This window comes from Rhinopithecus bieti, unplaced genomic scaffold (assembly GCF_001698545.2).
Source record: "Rhinopithecus bieti isolate Rb0 unplaced genomic scaffold, ASM169854v2 scaffold_70550, whole genome shotgun sequence".
Classification (NCBI taxonomy): Eukaryota; Metazoa; Chordata; class Mammalia; order Primates; family Cercopithecidae; genus Rhinopithecus; species Rhinopithecus bieti.
The window spans coordinates 1,148,674-1,165,798 of record NW_016826791.1 but is presented as its reverse complement, the minus strand read 5'-3'; the positions used below and the strand labels follow the sequence as shown (position 1 = coordinate 1,165,798).

The 17,125-nt window shown below is 46.3% G+C and overlaps 1 protein-coding gene across 1 annotated transcript in view; it reads right to left on the bottom strand.

The window, feature by feature from the left end:
- Positions 1-17,125, bottom strand: part of PRKAG2 (protein kinase AMP-activated non-catalytic subunit gamma 2) — a 338,501-nt gene that overhangs the window by 115,006 nt on the left and 206,370 nt on the right. The window contains exon 4 of the mRNA XM_017863627.1: positions 16,361-16,578. Within this exon, the coding sequence (XP_017719116.1) occupies positions 16,361-16,578 (218 nt within the window). The remainder of the gene's footprint in view (positions 1-16,360; positions 16,579-17,125) is intronic.

Here is a 17,125-nt window from a genome sequence, read left to right as displayed (position 1 = left end):
ACCGTGTTAGCCAGGATGGTCTCGATCTCCTGACCTCGTGATCCGCCCGTCTCGGCCTCCCAAAGTGCTGGGATTACAGGCTTGAGCCACCGCGCCCCGCCTTTAGTTTCTTAAAAGAATCTGATTCATAGTGAACCATTCCACTGAAATTGCACGATTTTTATCCAAATAGCAATACAATCTCTATCCAATGGTTTTGGTAGACAATAAATGCTCTCCAGGCTATATGTAACATTTGTTGTTTACTATATTAGACCCAGTAGTTTGCTTTATAATTTGAATTGTATGGAGCAGTACTTATACCGTGTTGCCTACTAGATTTTATGAAAATAATACTTTAAAAAATGACATTCCTCCAACAATGAAACCATGTAAATTGAAGACAGGGACCTGATTATACTATTAAGTGAAAAGCTAAGTTGCTAAACAGTCTCTAGCAGGGTCTACATCTGTTATCTGTCCATTTCTATATTTGTGTATTAAAGAACAACAAAAGCTGGGCAAAAATGTGACACCGGCATTTATCCATTTGTCTCAAAGTGGCGGAATTCCAGGAAGTTTTCATTTTCTTTTTTGTATTTTTCGTTTTATAATCAGAGGAAGGTCATTTTTAAAAAGTTTGAGTTGTGGTGTAATACACAGAGCATAATTTGCCATCTTAACCGTTTTCCAGTAGACAGTCAGTAGTATTAAGTATGCTCACACTGTGGTGTAACCAATCTCCAGAACTTCTTCATCTTAGAGGAATGTTGTTTTTAAAAGAGAGAACCAAATACTTCTCCAGACGTCTGTGATTTGAAAAATCAAATGCAAAGTAAGTAATGGCTTAATCAGACCAAACCATCATAATTGAATAGCCTGACCAATTTGTGAAAGAACTAGCCATGGGCTTTTTTCACTGTCTTTTTTTTTTTGAGATGGAGTCTTGCTCTGTCGCCCAGGCTGGAGTGCAGTGGTGCAATCTTGGCTCATTGCAACCTCCGCCTCCTGGGTTCAAGCAATTCTCCTGCCTCAGCCTCCCGAGTAGCTGGGACTACAGGCGCACGCCACCACACCTGGCTAATTTTTGTGTTTTTGGTAGAGACGGGGTTTCACCATATTGGACAGGCTGGTCTTGAACTCCCGACCTCTTATGATCCACCCCTGTGGCCTCCCAGAGGGCTTTTGATTCGGCATGTGAAGAGGAAATCATGGGCAGAGCTGCAGAAATCATATTAGAATTTCACCTGTGTAGTTCCTTGGAAAGCTTTTTATCAAACCACCTGTTTCAATTTCCATTTTTTAAAACATAAAATATACCTGTGTCTGTAATCATGCCATGATGAGCAGCTGACATTCTTACTCAGGACTTAGAATAACAATGCTTTAGAGTCCTGCACAAAGCCTCCAAAAGAGTGGAAAAAATACACAACCCTTTGAAACAGGTTTACTCAAGCACGGTGAGAGAGGCTGGGCGGCCATTTATTAACAGGGCATGCGTTCCTTCTCAGAGAGATGGCAAAGGAAGCTTGTTCTAAACTTTTCCACCATTTCAATGGCTACTTTCTCCTGAGTCATTAAGGGAACACTGGTATTAGGTTTTGTGTCACAGTCATACCAAGGATACCTCGCCAGCAAAGTTAATGCTTTTCTAAGCTTATGAGTTAGGGGACAGTCCCGGTTCTGAGCTGAAGGAATTCTCATCTAAATGCAAATCAAGACAAGCCCGTCTAGGATGCATAAATAGGTACAGTAATTTTTCCACCATTTAATGTTCAGCCCCCCAAATGCATTTTCACACAACCCTATTGGTGAAGAAGTGTCCCTTACTAGAATTAAATGACATTTGTTTTCTTCCCCACACCGGCAGTTATATAGGTAGAAAGCGTTCAGTCTTGATTTGGTTAATTTAACGCATGGGAAATAAAATGGACGAAGAGAATCATTTTTCTAACCTCGACTTCTCCACACCAGACTTCTAAACCCATGTCCGTGCCATTTCTATTTGATGTCCCAAAGGAATGAAAGAAAATGTGCCCCAAATGGAACTTAGGTTTCATCCCAGCTCTACTTCTCCTTGCAGTGTTTTTCTAATTTAATGACACTGTCATCCTTCCTTTCATGCCAGAAACTGGAGAGTCCCCCTCGAGTCCTCTTCCCACACACCACATATCCAGGCTGCACTTTTATAATGAATCCCTTCCTCTAAATCTCCACTCCTGTGACTTTAATTCAGCCTTTTGTCACCTCTCACTGGGCTACTGCAGCACTTTACTGGTTTTCTGGTTTAGTCTTTTCCCCATAAATTCCAGCCTCCAGCCTGTTACTGGAGTAATCATTCCATAAAATGCAAGTCTGATGCTGGGCGTGGTGGCTTCCAGCACTTTGGGAGGCCAAGGAAGGAGGATGGCTTCAGCCCAGAAGTTCAAGACCAGCCTGGACTGGTCTTGAACCAGTCCAGTTAAAGAGGTAGGGAAAACCTACCTCTTTAACAATATAAGAAAACGTAGTCGGGCATGGTGGTGTGTGCTGGTAATCCCAGCTACTCAAAAGGCTACTCAGGTTAACTTGAGCCCAGGAGTTTGAGGCTGCAGTGAGCTATGATTGTTCTCTAGCATGAGTGACAGAGGGAGAGTCTATCTCTAAAAACAAACAAACAAACAAATACATAAAACACAAGTCTGGGCTAGGCACAGTGGCTCATGCTTGTAATCCCTTTGGATTTGGGATTACTTTGGGAATCTTTGGGAGGCTGAGGTGGGTGGATCACCTGAGGTCAGGAGTTCGAGACCAGCCTGGCCAACATGGCAAAACCCTGGTCTCTTCCAAAATTTAAAAAACAAAACAAAACAAAAAAGACACAAGTTTGAACAAGTCACTCCTCTGGAAACCATGGCAAGAGAGGCAAGGGCAAGTTTATGCTGTTCGTCTGTGCCGCTTCAAATGTGCAGCCTTCCTTACTCAAGGAGGTTAAGGGGAAGAACAAAGACCCTTCCACCTTAACCTTATGCTACTCCAAATCTCCTCAATCAGCCCAAAAGCAGAGTGTATAATTTTATAATGCACTGAGGGTGAGGAGTATAATCTTCAAGTCCTAACTCTGCTGGATTATTTACCACTTTGCCAACATTTTTTGTTGCTGTTGCTTTTGTTTTTCAAACAGGGTCTCAGTCCTATCGCCCAGGCACAATCATGGCTCACTGTAGCCTCGACCTTCCAGGCTCAGATGATTCTCCCACCTCAGCCTCCCAAGTAGCTGGGACTACAGGTGTGCACCACCAGCCCAGCTAATTTTTTGTATTTTTAATAGAGATGGGGTTTGGCCATGCTGAGGCTGGTCTTGAACACCTGGACTCAAGTGATCTGCCCACCTTGGCCTCCCAGACTGCTGGGATTACAGGCGTGAGTCACCACGTCTGGCCCACTTTGCCAGCTTAGTGGCCAGTCTGGTTTCTGGTCCTCATTAAGGGGAAGACCAATGACTAATTCCACTGCCCTCTCCAGTGGAATGCACTCCACGTCTTTAGTGAGGCAAAGCACTACTGCTTGTCCCTTGCCTTTCTGGGGATGAGACTCAATCTACCCCTTTGCATTGGATGTTCCAACAAGCAATCGGCTAGCAGTATAAAGAGAAGCTCTAGCACAGATTAGTCACGGATTGGCAAACTTTCTGAAAAAAGCTCAGATAGAAATATTTCGGCTTTATGAGCCATATAGTCTCTGTTGCAGCAACTCACTCTGCCATTGCAGCATGAAAACGGCGTGGACAATACACAGACGAATGCACGCGGCTGTGTGCCAATAATACTTTAATCACAAAACCAGGTGGTGGGCCAGACTTGGCCCATGAGACACTATGTGCCAACCCCCTAATCAGGTATATGAGCTAAGATGCTGCATCAACCTTGGATCAGCTGAGAATCTCGGTCCTCTCCAGAGGTGATAGACAACCATGCTGAGAACATGGGTTCTGGAGCCCAGCTGCCTTGGTTCAAATCTTGGCTTTAGCATTTGCTAGCTGTTGAGCCTTTGGGGGAGTAACTTTACACGACTGTCTCATTTGAGCCTCACAGCAACCCTGTGAGATAAATCCGATATTCCCATTTAACAGAGGCCTGGGTGCAGTGGGATCCAAGGTTCAGGAACTTCCCATCAGCACACGAACATGCTGAGTCACTCTCATCTTTTAAAAGAGGTGCCCTCCCTGGGTCCCCTCCTCCTCCAGCCAAGCCCTCACTCACATCTCCTCTTCACACCAAGCTTCTTGATAAAGCTGTCCACATCCTCCACCCATACTTTGTTATCTCACACTCACTTTGCAACCCTCTGCAACTGGCTTCTGCCCCTGGCTTTGAAACTGGTGACAGTTTTATCATGATGGTTTCTTAAACAAGAAATACACATATTTAATGTCTACTGCATACCTAGGCTATGTCCTTTATCGACATTGCCAGCCCAAGTTAGGGAAAAAGACAATCACGGTGCACTCTGCCTCCCAGTAGAGGTGCTATATGTAGGTTACCTGTGATTCACTCTAGTGAACATCCCAACTCTACAACACCAATATTTGAGCCCTGGCCTCATCCAGGTGAAGGCAGGGTTGCCTCTCTAGGGTGGAAAAATTCAAGATGAATCCTAAAGTGGCCATTGTCATGATTAAGGGATGCAGATTTTATCTTGAGAACTCTATCAACCAGAAAGTGAGATAATACACTACTGGACATCTCCATTTTTCACTCTACACTTACATCCCTGTGACCAAAACGATGCTAATCCAAGGCCATGCGACCTGTGGATCTGTAGGAGTAGATATTTCATCTGTTAGTTTCGCTGCCCTGTGAGCGAAGCGGCAGGATGCACCCCCTCAATGGCTTTAGCTCCAGGGTTCTGCTGCGACAGGATGTACCCTCTTCTTGCTGGGGAGACTCTCAAGGACAGGAATGATCTCAACTGTCTCTGAGTGCTCAGTGCCTAGGACAATGCCAGGCAGATAATAAGTTGTTAGGAAATGACGGCTGAACAAGTGAGTCCCCTCATGGGTGGGAGATGACAGAGGCAGGGTGTTTACCACATTAAAATGATCCAACGTCTTTTCTTTGGAGCTTGGCTACCCTGGGGAACAGAATGAATAAGAATCCCAAAGAACCCGGTCACTGCTCAGAAAAAAGGGCCACGCTCCCAGTCGTGTGTGTCTCTCTTTCTGCCTTCTTTCTGTTCATTGAGTCATGATTCCAACAGTGCAGGAACATAGGAAGAATGCCAATTATAATATTTTTTTGACAGCTGGGAGGATAGACACTCTGCCTGTCTCTTCAGCACACAGGCAGCACTTGTCTAAGTGCCAGCTCTCGTGATAACCAATCCCACTGAGAATCAGTTCTCTCTGTAGCTCCTACTCCTTGACCCAATGTGAAATTTTTCCAAACTATTTTTAAAGTATCTAATCTGCTGTGAGTCACAGACTATGGAGCTGCTAGTTTACCATTTCTGGGCAGAGAGCTTTAACATCAAGACCTTATGAGGTTGTAACTTGCTATTTAAAATGGCAGACAGGAATATAAGAACAAAGTGGTGCATATAAAATCTTTAACTGTTCCTTTATGTCAAGGGATTTGAGATATTTATAGATTTTTAAAGTGCCTATCTTTGAAAGAAAAGGTAATTATTTCACATAACAACCTTGAAAGACTGGTCAGTGATCTTCTCCCAAATTTTCATAATAGGAGAACTAGGGGTCTTGGAGATTGACTGAATGGCAAAAGACAGTCCATTTTTAAAAACAACCCAAAGTTCTTGAGTTTGTTACCCATGGCTCAATTCACTGAGTTATGCTACCTCCCCTCACACCGGATGAAACAAGTATTAGTTATCTCCTGATCCATAACAATTCACCTAAAACTCAGTGGCTTAAGACAACAATAATTTATTATCTGTTATGGACTGAATTTATGTGTTATGTGTTTCCCCAAAATTCATACGGTGGATCCCTAACCTCCAATGTGACTGTATTTGCAGACAGAGCCTTTAAAGAGGTAATTAAGTTTAAGTGAGGCCATAGGGTTGGCCCTAGTCCAATAGGACTTGTGTCCTTATAAGAAGGGGAGGAGACACCAAGGATGAGTGCACACAGAGAAATGGCCACATGAGAGCACAGTGATGCCTCTGTAAGCCAAGGAGAGAGGCCTCAGGAGAAACCAAACCTGCCAACACCTTGATCTTGGACTTCCAGCCTCCAGAACTGTGACACATCAACTTCCATTGTTTAAGCCGCCCTTTTTTTCTGAGCAATGGTTGGGGTCTTTGGGATTCTTATTCCTTCTGTTCCCCAGGGTAGCCAAGCTCCAAAGAAAAGATGTTGGATCATTTTAATGTGGTAAACACCCTGCCTCTGTCATCTCCCACCCATGAGGGGACTCACGTGTTCAGCAGTAATTTCCTAACAGTTTATTATCTGCCTGGCATTGTCCTAGGCACTGAGCACTCAGAGACAGTTGAGATCATTCCTGTCCTTGAGAGTCTCCTCAGCAAGAGGGTACATCCTGTCGAAGCAGAACCCTGGAGCTAAAGCCATTGAGGGGGTGCATCCTGCCGCTTCACTCACAGGGCAGCGAAACTAACAGATGAAATATCTACTCCTACAGATCCACAGGTCGCATGGCCTTAGATTAGCATCGTTTTGGTCACAGGGATGTAAGTGTAGAGTGAAAAATGGAGATGTCCAGTAGTGTATTATCTCACTCTCTTGGTTGATAGAGTTCTCAAGATAAAATCTGCATCCCTTAATCATGACAATGGTCACTTTAGGATTCATCTTGAATTTTTCCACCCTAGAGAGGCAACCCTGCCTTCACCTGGATGAGGCCAGGGCTCAAATATTGGTGTTGTAGAGTTGGGATGTTCACTAGAATGAATCACAGGTAACCTACATATAGTACCTCTGCTGGGAGGCAACAAACTAATATAGTATCTCTTATGGTTTCCATGGTTCAGGAATTCATGACCAGTTCAGTTGGACAGTCCTGGTTCATGGTCTTTCATGAGGTCTCAGTTAGGTATGGCTGGGGCTGCCTAATCTGAAGGCTCGATTGGGGCTGAATGATCCACTTCCATGGTATGCTCTCCCATCGCTGGCAACTAGTGATGGCTGTTGGCAAGGGGCCTTAGTTCCTCCCTGCCTGGGTCTAATGAAACTTCTTCATTCAGTCCTAACCAACCATCCTGCAGCCTTCCCTTTAGTTTAGTTATATATTAAATATATAATAAGAAGAGAAATAGGACAGCCCTTATTTTCTCCTATCAGGATTTTGGTATCATAAATTTAAAAATGAAGGGGAGAAAAATTCCATGTATTTTCCATGGAGCACTACCCAGATCCCCTTTCAGAAATGAAGGGTATTTCCCCAGCTGTTGAGAGTCCTGCCAACTGACAACCTTCAACTATTAGCCAGAAATGACCTTGGCTGAAGAGAGTTGCCTTGCCCAAGGTCAGCTCCCTGCCCAGGACAGCTGTCATCTACTGACTGGCTGGTGTCAGAGTATAAAGGTCTAGTTTCTTTGCACCAACCTGGGACAACTCTGATGAGCCGCCCCTGCTTAGTCCTCCCTGTGGGATAGCTGATGCCTTTGTTGACACTGCATTGCATCACAACCTCCACCCAATCTTTCTGCCTTCCCTTCTTCCACAGGTGTCAATCCTGAGAGCACTTCCTGATAAACATCCTGCACACCAATCTCTTCCTAGAGTCTGTATCTCAGGGGATGCAAACTACAATAATCTACTTTACAGAAAGATTATTCTCAGAGCTGTCAACCATCTAATTATAGCCAAATGAACCTCCAGATTCTATCTAGTACATCATGTGTTCAACTGCAGACCCAGCTGTTGAAACCAAGTGATAAGGCAGATTGTCTTAGTAGAGATAGAGGTGCCCAATCCTCCATTTCTTCCTGTATCCACTTCCTCTGTGATGTGACTGTCACTTCTGCTTCATTTTGTTGGCCAAAGCAAATCATAAGGTCAACCCAGATCTGGGGAGGAGGAAAAAGATTCTGCCTTGGATAGGAGGAACTACCGTGCATGTGCCTGCTCTGAGCCTAGGCCTCAAGGGACCTTACACATGCTTCTCTCTCTCCTGGAACCCTGTCCCAGGTATCTGAACGAGCTGGGACTAGCCTGCTGGAAGAGAGACTATGTGGAATTGAGACAAGCTAGCTGTTCCTGCTGAGGTCACTCTGGTCCAGCCAGTCTCCAAGTAACCTGGTAGGTGACCAAAGATGTCATATGAATAAGCACAGTCAAGACCAGAAGAATGCCCACCCAAATTGCTGACCCACAGATTTGTGAGTTAAGTAAAGGTAGTTAAGTTTTGGGGAGGTTATTGCTATGCAGCAATAGAAAACCTGATGTAAGGCCGGGCGCGGTGGCTCAAGCCTGTAATCCCAGCACTTTGGGAGGCCGAGACGGGTGGATCACGAGGTCAGGAGATCGAGACCATCCTGGCTAACACGGTGAAACCCCATCTCTACTAAAATACAAAACTAGCTGGGCGAGGTGGCGGCGCCTGTAGTCCCAGCTACTCGGGAGGCTGAGGCAGGAGAATGGCGTGAACCCGGGGGGCGGAGCTTGCAGTGAGCTGAGATCCGGCCATTGCACTCCAGCCTGGGCGACAGAGCGAGACTTCGTCTCAAAAAAAAAAAAAAAAAAAAGAAAACCTGATGTAGTACCAGCTATGGTTTGGATGTGGTTTGTTTCCATCAAAACCCACGTTGCAATTTGATACCCCAATGTGGCAGTGTTGAGAGGTGGGGCCTAGTGGGAGGTATTTGGGCCAAGGGGGCAAATCCCTCATGAATAGATTAATACCCTCCTGCAGGGGTGAGTTCTCACTCTCACAGGAATGGATTAGTTCCCTTGAGAGCAGGTTGTTAAAAAGTGCCTGTCTTCCTCAGTTTCTCTCTCTTGCCAGGTGATCTCTTTGCAGATGTCTACTCCCTTTCTGCTTTCCATGAGTGGAAGAGGCATGAGGCCTTCATCAGATGCAGCTGCTCCATCTTGAGCTTTCCAGCCCCCAGAATCACGAGTCAATTAAACCTCTTTTCTTTATAAATTACCTAGCCTCAGGTATATTGTTACAGCAACATTAAGTGACTAAGATAGTACTCAAATCTGCTGGATACATGAATCAGCTGGCAAAAGACGAGCATGGAGAATTCAGACTATAGGAGATGTCCTGGATTCATTTTAATGGGCTCTGGTACCCAGCTGCTGCAGAAGCTGCTGCTGATGGCTCACACCTGCAACGTTTTTAGCAGGATTGTTCTTGGGTGACAGAAGCCATCTCAGCTGGAGGTGCATCTCCCTTGTCCTGGGACATTCTATCACAAAAGGCTGTGTTGTATGAAGGCACAAAATCTAGCTGTCTTGCCTCAAGGGAGGGCAAATTCTGGTGCAATTTATAGCACCAATCTCCTCTCCTGTCATCAGGCTGAGAGTGGATCTCATCTGAAACCACATCTTTGCTCAGCTTCTTCTTCCTTTCACCCTCTTACAGGTTCCTTTTGAGAGCACTCCCTTAATAAACAAACAAACTTGCTCCTGAAACCCCAGCTTAGGCTCTGCTTCCAATAAATCAAAAGTGAATTCCTAGGAGAAAAAGACGGGGAGCATGGGAGTGACTGCTGTGGAAGGAAATTGGAAAAGCACGGATTATCCTAACACCTTTGCAGTAGAAGTTTTCAAACCAATAGAAGATGACTCTCCCGTTGGTCCAAGACAAACATCTCCATCGCAAGTGCTTGATGTGCTCCCACCACCTATAAGGAAACACACTCCTTTCCTTTGTAAGACCGGGCGTGACACTTTCTTTTCCCTCCTATCTTTAATTTTTCCCTCCACTCACTCTTTCCCCGGTAGAGTTTGAGTCTATTCCTCTTTGTAGGAAGATGCCATCACCTCCATTCTTCTAGCTACAGCCCCCATCCTCTCCCTCGCATCAGGATACTTGAGCTACCTACACTAGAGATCCCCACTTCTTTATCCCTTAATCATCAACCCACACTATATGGCTTCTGCTGTCAACCCTGCCACTGAAAGTATCCTTGCCGCAGTCACAACGACCTCAGTCCTTATGTTACACAACGAGTTGGCTGCATTTGATGTCACTGGCCGCTCTTAGTACGCGCAACACGATGACACACTTTCCCTTTGCTCCTGTGATGCTGTGTTCACTTGGATTTCTGCCTACTTTCCAGGGAAGTCAGAATCCGTTTCTTTCGATTGTCCCTTAGATGTCCACGTGTTTTCTGGTTCTCTTTTCACCATACATTTCTATGAATTATTTCACCTACTATTATAGCACCAATTGCCACTTATATTTGAATGATATTCAAATTGAAGTTCCAGCTCCAGACTCAATATCCACTTACCCTTTGGGCACCTCTACTTAAATGTGCCACAGGCGCTTTATTGGACTACCACCACCTGAACACACACCTGCATGCACACACACCTGCATGCACACACACCTGCATGCATGCCCACACACCCCCACACACCCACACACACCTGCATGCATGCCCACACACCCCCACATACCTGCATGCACACACACCTGCATGCATGCCCACACACACCCACATACCTGCATGCACACACACCTGCATGCATGCCCACACACACCCCCACACACCCACACACACCTGCATGCATGCCCACACACCCCCACATACCTGCATGCACACACACCTGCATGCATGCCCACACACACCCACATACCTGCATGCACACACACCTGCATGCATGCCCACACACACCCCCACACACCCACACACACCTGCATGCATGCCCACACACCCCCACATACCTGCATGCACACACACCTGTATGCATGCCCACACACACCCCCACACACCCACACACACCTGCATGCATGCCCACACACCCCCACATACCTGCATGCACACACACCTGCATGCATGCCCACACACACCCACATACCTGCATGCACACACACCTGCATGCATGCCCACACACACCCCCACACACCCACACACACCTGCATGCATGCCCACACACCCCCACATACCTGCATGCACACACACCTGTATGCATGCCCACACACACCCACACACATGCACTCACATATACACCCTGCTCCTCTTCCTCCTCTGTTCCATACCCCCACAGCTGGAACTATCATCCATCCACTTTCCCATGGCAAAATCTTTGGAATCACTCTTGATTTGTCTGCTTCCCCTTCAATTAATCAACCACTACCTTCCAAATTCCTTTCCGTTTTACCTCCAAAATAGCCCTCTACTTTTAGACACGATTCCATTTCTTTCTACCTTCAGCTGCTACCCAGGCCTAGATTATTTCACATGGCATCTCGTCTGGGCTCCTGTTCTAACCACATCCAATCTAATTTCCATACCCAGTTAGGGGATCATCCTGAAATGCAGAGCAGATTATTGCTCTTCCCTGCTGAAAACAATTTTGACTTCCTCTGGGATCAGCTCTTCCACTCACCAAGATAGGATGGGGTTTCCTCCCACAGTAACAGAACGGGTTCTATCACACTCCATTGTAATGAATTACCTGTCTGTTCTTCCCAAAGAAACACAAGTTCCTTCCTTTGTTCAATTAGTAGCTTTCACTGACGCCTTCCTATGCATAATGCACGGAGCTGTTAATCAAGTGGTAAGTAAAACAAACATTGACCTTTTCCCATGAGCAGGGCTCACAGATTTGTCATCCTGTTACCCATGCTAGCACAGTTTTAGACCCATAAGTTGCTTAATAGGTATTTGCTGAATAAATACATGATAAAATGAGTGCTGTTGGCCGGACGTGGTGGCTCACGCCTGTAATCCCAGCAACTTTGGGAGGCCAAGGTGGGCAGATTGACCTGAGGTCAGGAGTTCGAGACCAGCCTGGCCAACATGGCAAAACTCTGTCTCTACTAAAAACGTAAAAATTAGCTGGGTGTGGCAGCACATGCCTGTAGCCCCAGCTACTCGAGAGGCTGAAGCAGGAGAATTACTTGAACCCAGGAGGCAGAGGTTGCAGTGAGCTGAGATCATGGCAAGATACTCCAGCCTGGGTGACAGAGGGAGACTCTCTCAAAAAAAAAAAAAAGAAAAAAGAAAAGAAAAGAAAAGAAAAAGAGTGCTGTCTTTTAAAGACTAATTTTCTCCATTCCTTTCCCTATTTCGGAATGAAATTCATGGGAACAGATTTTATAAAAATGATCTTCATGGTCCATGTTTACAGAGAGTATCTTTTTATTACAAAAGGCAGAGATAAATTATATCTAAATATTTTCAGACCATCAAAAGTCTTTAAGTAACTCACATTCCTCCACGGAGATTATCCTGGTAGCCAAATTAACAGAATCAGCCAAGCTCCTAAGGAACTTACCACATAAATTAAAGATACTCGATCAAATCCTATTATAAAGGAGCAAATTTCTATGAACTTGAAACTACCACCCACCCTGCTGCCAGAACATAATGATATGTTCTCTGCATGCCAAACACATCTTCTCCCAAAAGATAACAACTGTTTTGGGTTGAATTGTGTCCTCTGAAAAGAGGTTGAGGTTCTAAGCGCTGGTACCTGTGACTGCAACCTTATTTGGAAGCAGAGTCTTCGCCGAGTAATCAGGTGAACCTGCGGCCAGGACGCTGAAAGCAGAAAGCGCTTGAGCCAAACTGTGGCCACAGAGGTTGTGAAGGGTGCAGGCAAAGGCAGCCCTTGCACGCCTGAGGGCTGAAACTTACAAGTGGGGTGAGGGGCTTGCTTACCATCAGGTAACCAAAGGGGACATTCTCTTCCACTCCTTGAAATACATTCTTTCAAAATTTAAATGGGGAGCCTTGGGCCATCAGCCTGATTTTCAGAAGCTCAAATGACATAAAAATTGGACTCTTGACCAGATCATTCCTTTTATGGTGGTAAATATACATAAAAGTTACCATTTGAACTATTTTTTTTTTTTTTTTGAGACAGTTTCACTCTTGTTGCCCTGGGATTACAGGCATGAGCCACTGCTCCCGGTCACCATTTGAACTATTTTTTATTTTTTTTGAGAAGGAGTCTCGCTCTGTCACCCAGGCAGGAGTGCAGTGGTGCAGTGGCCCGATCTCAGCTCACTGCAAGTTCTGCCTCACAGATTCAAGTGATTCTACTGCCTCAGCCTCCCAAGTAGCTGGGATTACACGTGTCTGCCATCACGCCTGGGTAATTTTTTGTATTTTTAGTAGAGATGGGGTTTCACCATATTAGCCAAGATGGTCTCCATCTCTTTGACTTCGTGATCCACCTGCTTCGGCCTCCCAAAGTGCTGGGATTACAGGTGTGAGCCACCATTTGAACTATTTTCAAGTGTTCAGTGGCAGTAGATACATTAATATTGTTGTGCAGCCATCACCACCATTCATCTCCAGAACTTTTTCACTTTTCCAAACTGAAACTCTGTCTCCGTAAAACACTAACTCATCTTTTCCCCTCCCCACAGCCCCTGGCACCCACCATTCTACCTTCTGTCTCTGTTTGGATGACTCTAGGGACTCCCATAAGTGGCATTATGCAGTACGTGTCCTTTTGTGCCTGGCTGATTTCACTCAGCACGAGGTCTTCAGGGCCCCTCCGTGTCACTGCCTGTGTCGGAACTTCCTCCCTTTGTAAGGTTGGGTACTCTTCCATCATCTGTATACACCACATTTGTTTACCCATTCACGACATTTGGATTGTTGTTGAAATCTCACTCGACTGCACACTCCTGCTGCCAGCCGCGTGCTTGGCCCAGGGCACATGCTCTGGGTCAGCTGCTGAGTATGGGACACAGCTGAGCACACTCACTCCCCCTCTGACCCCAGGACACTCCCTCTCTGACCACCGTGGCAAGCCTGGAAGGACCTATACTTGTTGGCCTTGACCGAGGGCTGCATGGTTGTGTGAGGTATAAACGGTTGGGTTATAAAGAGTTAAGAACATCACTTTCCTGTTACACTCCCGGGGAGGAAGCTGATGGCAAATCCAGAGCACTCCCTGGATTCTCTTTTCTTTCAACTGGGAAGGCTCTGGGCTTGTCCCCAGCACAAAGCTGCTGCCATGAAACATCAGGGACTCGTGGAAGAGCCCTGCATCTGTCACCATCACTTCAAATGATCTCAAATAAATCGTAGTTTTCTCGTCAAACCACTGTCTCTTCTTGAATGGGGTTATTCTAATCATTGATCTCTAGTCAAAGCCTAATTTTCTTTTCTAGAAGGTTCTCCCTTCCCTCTCCCTTAATGTAAACCCTGACAGTACTCCAGGCTCAGCCGAGCTGGTGACATGCCTTGAAGCCGTCATCACCCTTATCCGACCAGCAGTTTTCCCATTTCTCCCTCCTGTAGGGCCGACTGTGCCACTTGCTATCCCAGCCAAACTGCTTTCCCCCTTTACTGAGCTGTTTCGCCCTAGTACTGTTCAGTTCCCAATCAGATTGTAAGCTCTAGAAGGCAGGAACAATACCTTGCAGTTTAACCTTTGGCACCTAAAACAATACTTTTCTATACCTGTGTTTAATAAAATAACTGAATGAACAAGAAGAATAGGAATATGTTCTCAGCACGGCAACACATCTTCTTCTAAAAGATAACAGTTGTTACAGATTGAACTGTGTCTCCTAAAAAGAGATGTTGAAGTTCTAAGTCCCGCACCTGGGAATGTGGTGGCTTTTGGAAACAGGGTCTTTGCAGATATAATCAGGATAAGATGACAGGGGTGCAGGCTCATCCAATGTAGCTTGTGTGTGTGTGTTTTTGTTTGTTTGTTTGTTTGTTTTTTTGTTTTTTTTTGAGACAGTGTCTCGCTCTGTCACTCAGGCTGGAGTGCAATGGTGCAATCTCAGCTCACTGCATCCTCTGCCTCTGGGTTCCAGCGGTTCTCATGCCTCAGCCCCCCCAAGTAGCTGGGATTACAGGTGCCCACCACCACGCCAAGCTAATTTTTTGTATTTTTAGTAGAGACAGGGTTTCACCATGCTGACCAGGCTGGTCTCGAACTCCTGACCTCAAGTGATCCACCCACCTTGGCCTTCCAAAGTGCTGGGATTACAGATGTGAGCCACCATGCCCAGCCTTGTGTTCTTATAAAAAGGAAATTTGGATGCAAAGAAAGACAAAGGGAAGATGGCTATGTGAGAATGGGACAGAGAATGGAGTAACACTGTCACAAGCTGAAGCTGGAGAAGGCAAGGAAGGACCCTTCCTAGAGGCTTTGAAGGGAGTGTAGCCCTGCCAACACCTTGACTTTGGACTTTTGGCCTCCAGGACCAGTGAGACAGTAAATTTCTATTGTTTTAAGCCATCCAGTGTGTGGCACTATGTCATGCTCCAGGAAGCTAATGTGACAACTGAATGGAGTGGTTCCAGCCATACAGGTTGACTCAGGGATGTGCTCTCACATTGTTGCTGGGCACTGGAATAACACAGGGTACCTGTGCTAATTAAACCAGCAGTGACAGCTGGGGTCTCGGTAGAGCCCACTGTGTTGAAATGGACAGTGCTTAGTGAAGCTGTGGAGATTCGCTGCCTCGGTCTCAGGAAGTGCTGGAGGCTGCACGGGTCTGTTGCTCCATCCCACTCCTCTGTGAAATGCTCCCCTTCCGAAGAGCGCATCCTAAGTCTGATGATGTCAGACTCGAAATCTTAAACCTCTAGAATAACACTTCTGTTTACTTTTTTTTTTGCTTTCCCTGTGACATTTTGCAAATACTGAAGTATCCCAATCAAGGTAAATTCAAACAAAACTTTCAACGAATGATTTTTAAGAAGCCGAGGGGAAAAAACCTCCTCCGGGTCATGTCCCAGATGTTATCATTTTCATTTTGTTTCTTTCTCTCTCTTTTTTTTCTTTGAGACAGAGTCTGCTCTGTTACACAGGGGCTGGAGTGCGGTGTCGCGATCTCAGCTCACTGCAGTGTCTGCCTTCCAAGTTCAAGCAATTCTTGTGCCTCAGCCTCCTGAGTAGTTGGGATACAGGTGCACGCCACCACACCCAGCTAATTTTTGCAGTTTTGGTAGAGACAGGGTTTTGCCATGCTGGCCAGGCTGGTCTCGAACTCCTGGCCTCAAGTGATCTGCCTATCTTGGCCTCCCAAAGTGCTGGGACTACAGGTGTGAGCCATCACACCCAGCTATTTTTTATTTCCATTTGCTATTGTGCCCTCACCATTTCTCCCTCAGCCTGTGATTTATGATACAATATCCTGAAGATGTCGGGAGCACACAGCCTTGGCCTCAGCTGCAGATAGACTGTGCGGCTTGGGGCAATAACCGCTCTGCCCTCCCTCTGCCACCCGGCAGCCCCACCCACAGAAGGGCCCAGACTTACGGCTTTGGAGGGAGCATAGTGTGTCGGTGATGCCAGTGGAGGCCTGGTCGGGCTCTGGAAGGAAGACGGGCAGAACCTCTGCCCTGTATCCGGAGGGGAAGACGAGGCATAGATGCGATTCTCTAACCGTTCAGGCTCGTGCTTATAGGATTCCAGGGGAAATGTGTGCTGCTTGGTCACTTGGGTGGGTGTTGACGGAGAGGAGGAGAGGCCGGAGGCTGCAGAAGAAACACCGAGGGTGGTCAGAGGTCCGGCCTCCAGGAAGGGACATCGGAGGCGGTCAGAGGTCCGGCCATGGCAGAGGGAGGCTCTCACCATTCCTGGTGCCCAAAACCTCAAATGGCAAGAAGCCGAATTATTCTGAATGTTGAGGAAAAGCTTTAAAAACCGATTTCTAGTCTCTTAGAATCAGTGTGTCTAGAAACGCCTCACTATCCACCCTCGGCTGTGGACAGCATCCCCTCGTTGGGAAGGGGGTGCTCACACAGTCCCAAGTTTTCTGGTGAAGTTTTACACACACCCTCCAGATGCTATTGTCCTCCATTCAGCCAAATATCGTTTGATCTCCTCTCCTTCCTTCCCCGGCATGGTGCCAAGAGCAAACGCAGTGGTGCCTTATTTATTGAGGTAAAACATGGGAAAGTTCAGAAAGTGTGCAGCAGAGATGCCAGCCAATGCTGCAGAAGCCACTGGACCATGTACCTGAGAAGGGGGAGGGAGAAGGGAAGGGGAGGAGGAAGGGAATGGGGAGGGGAGGAAGCAGGG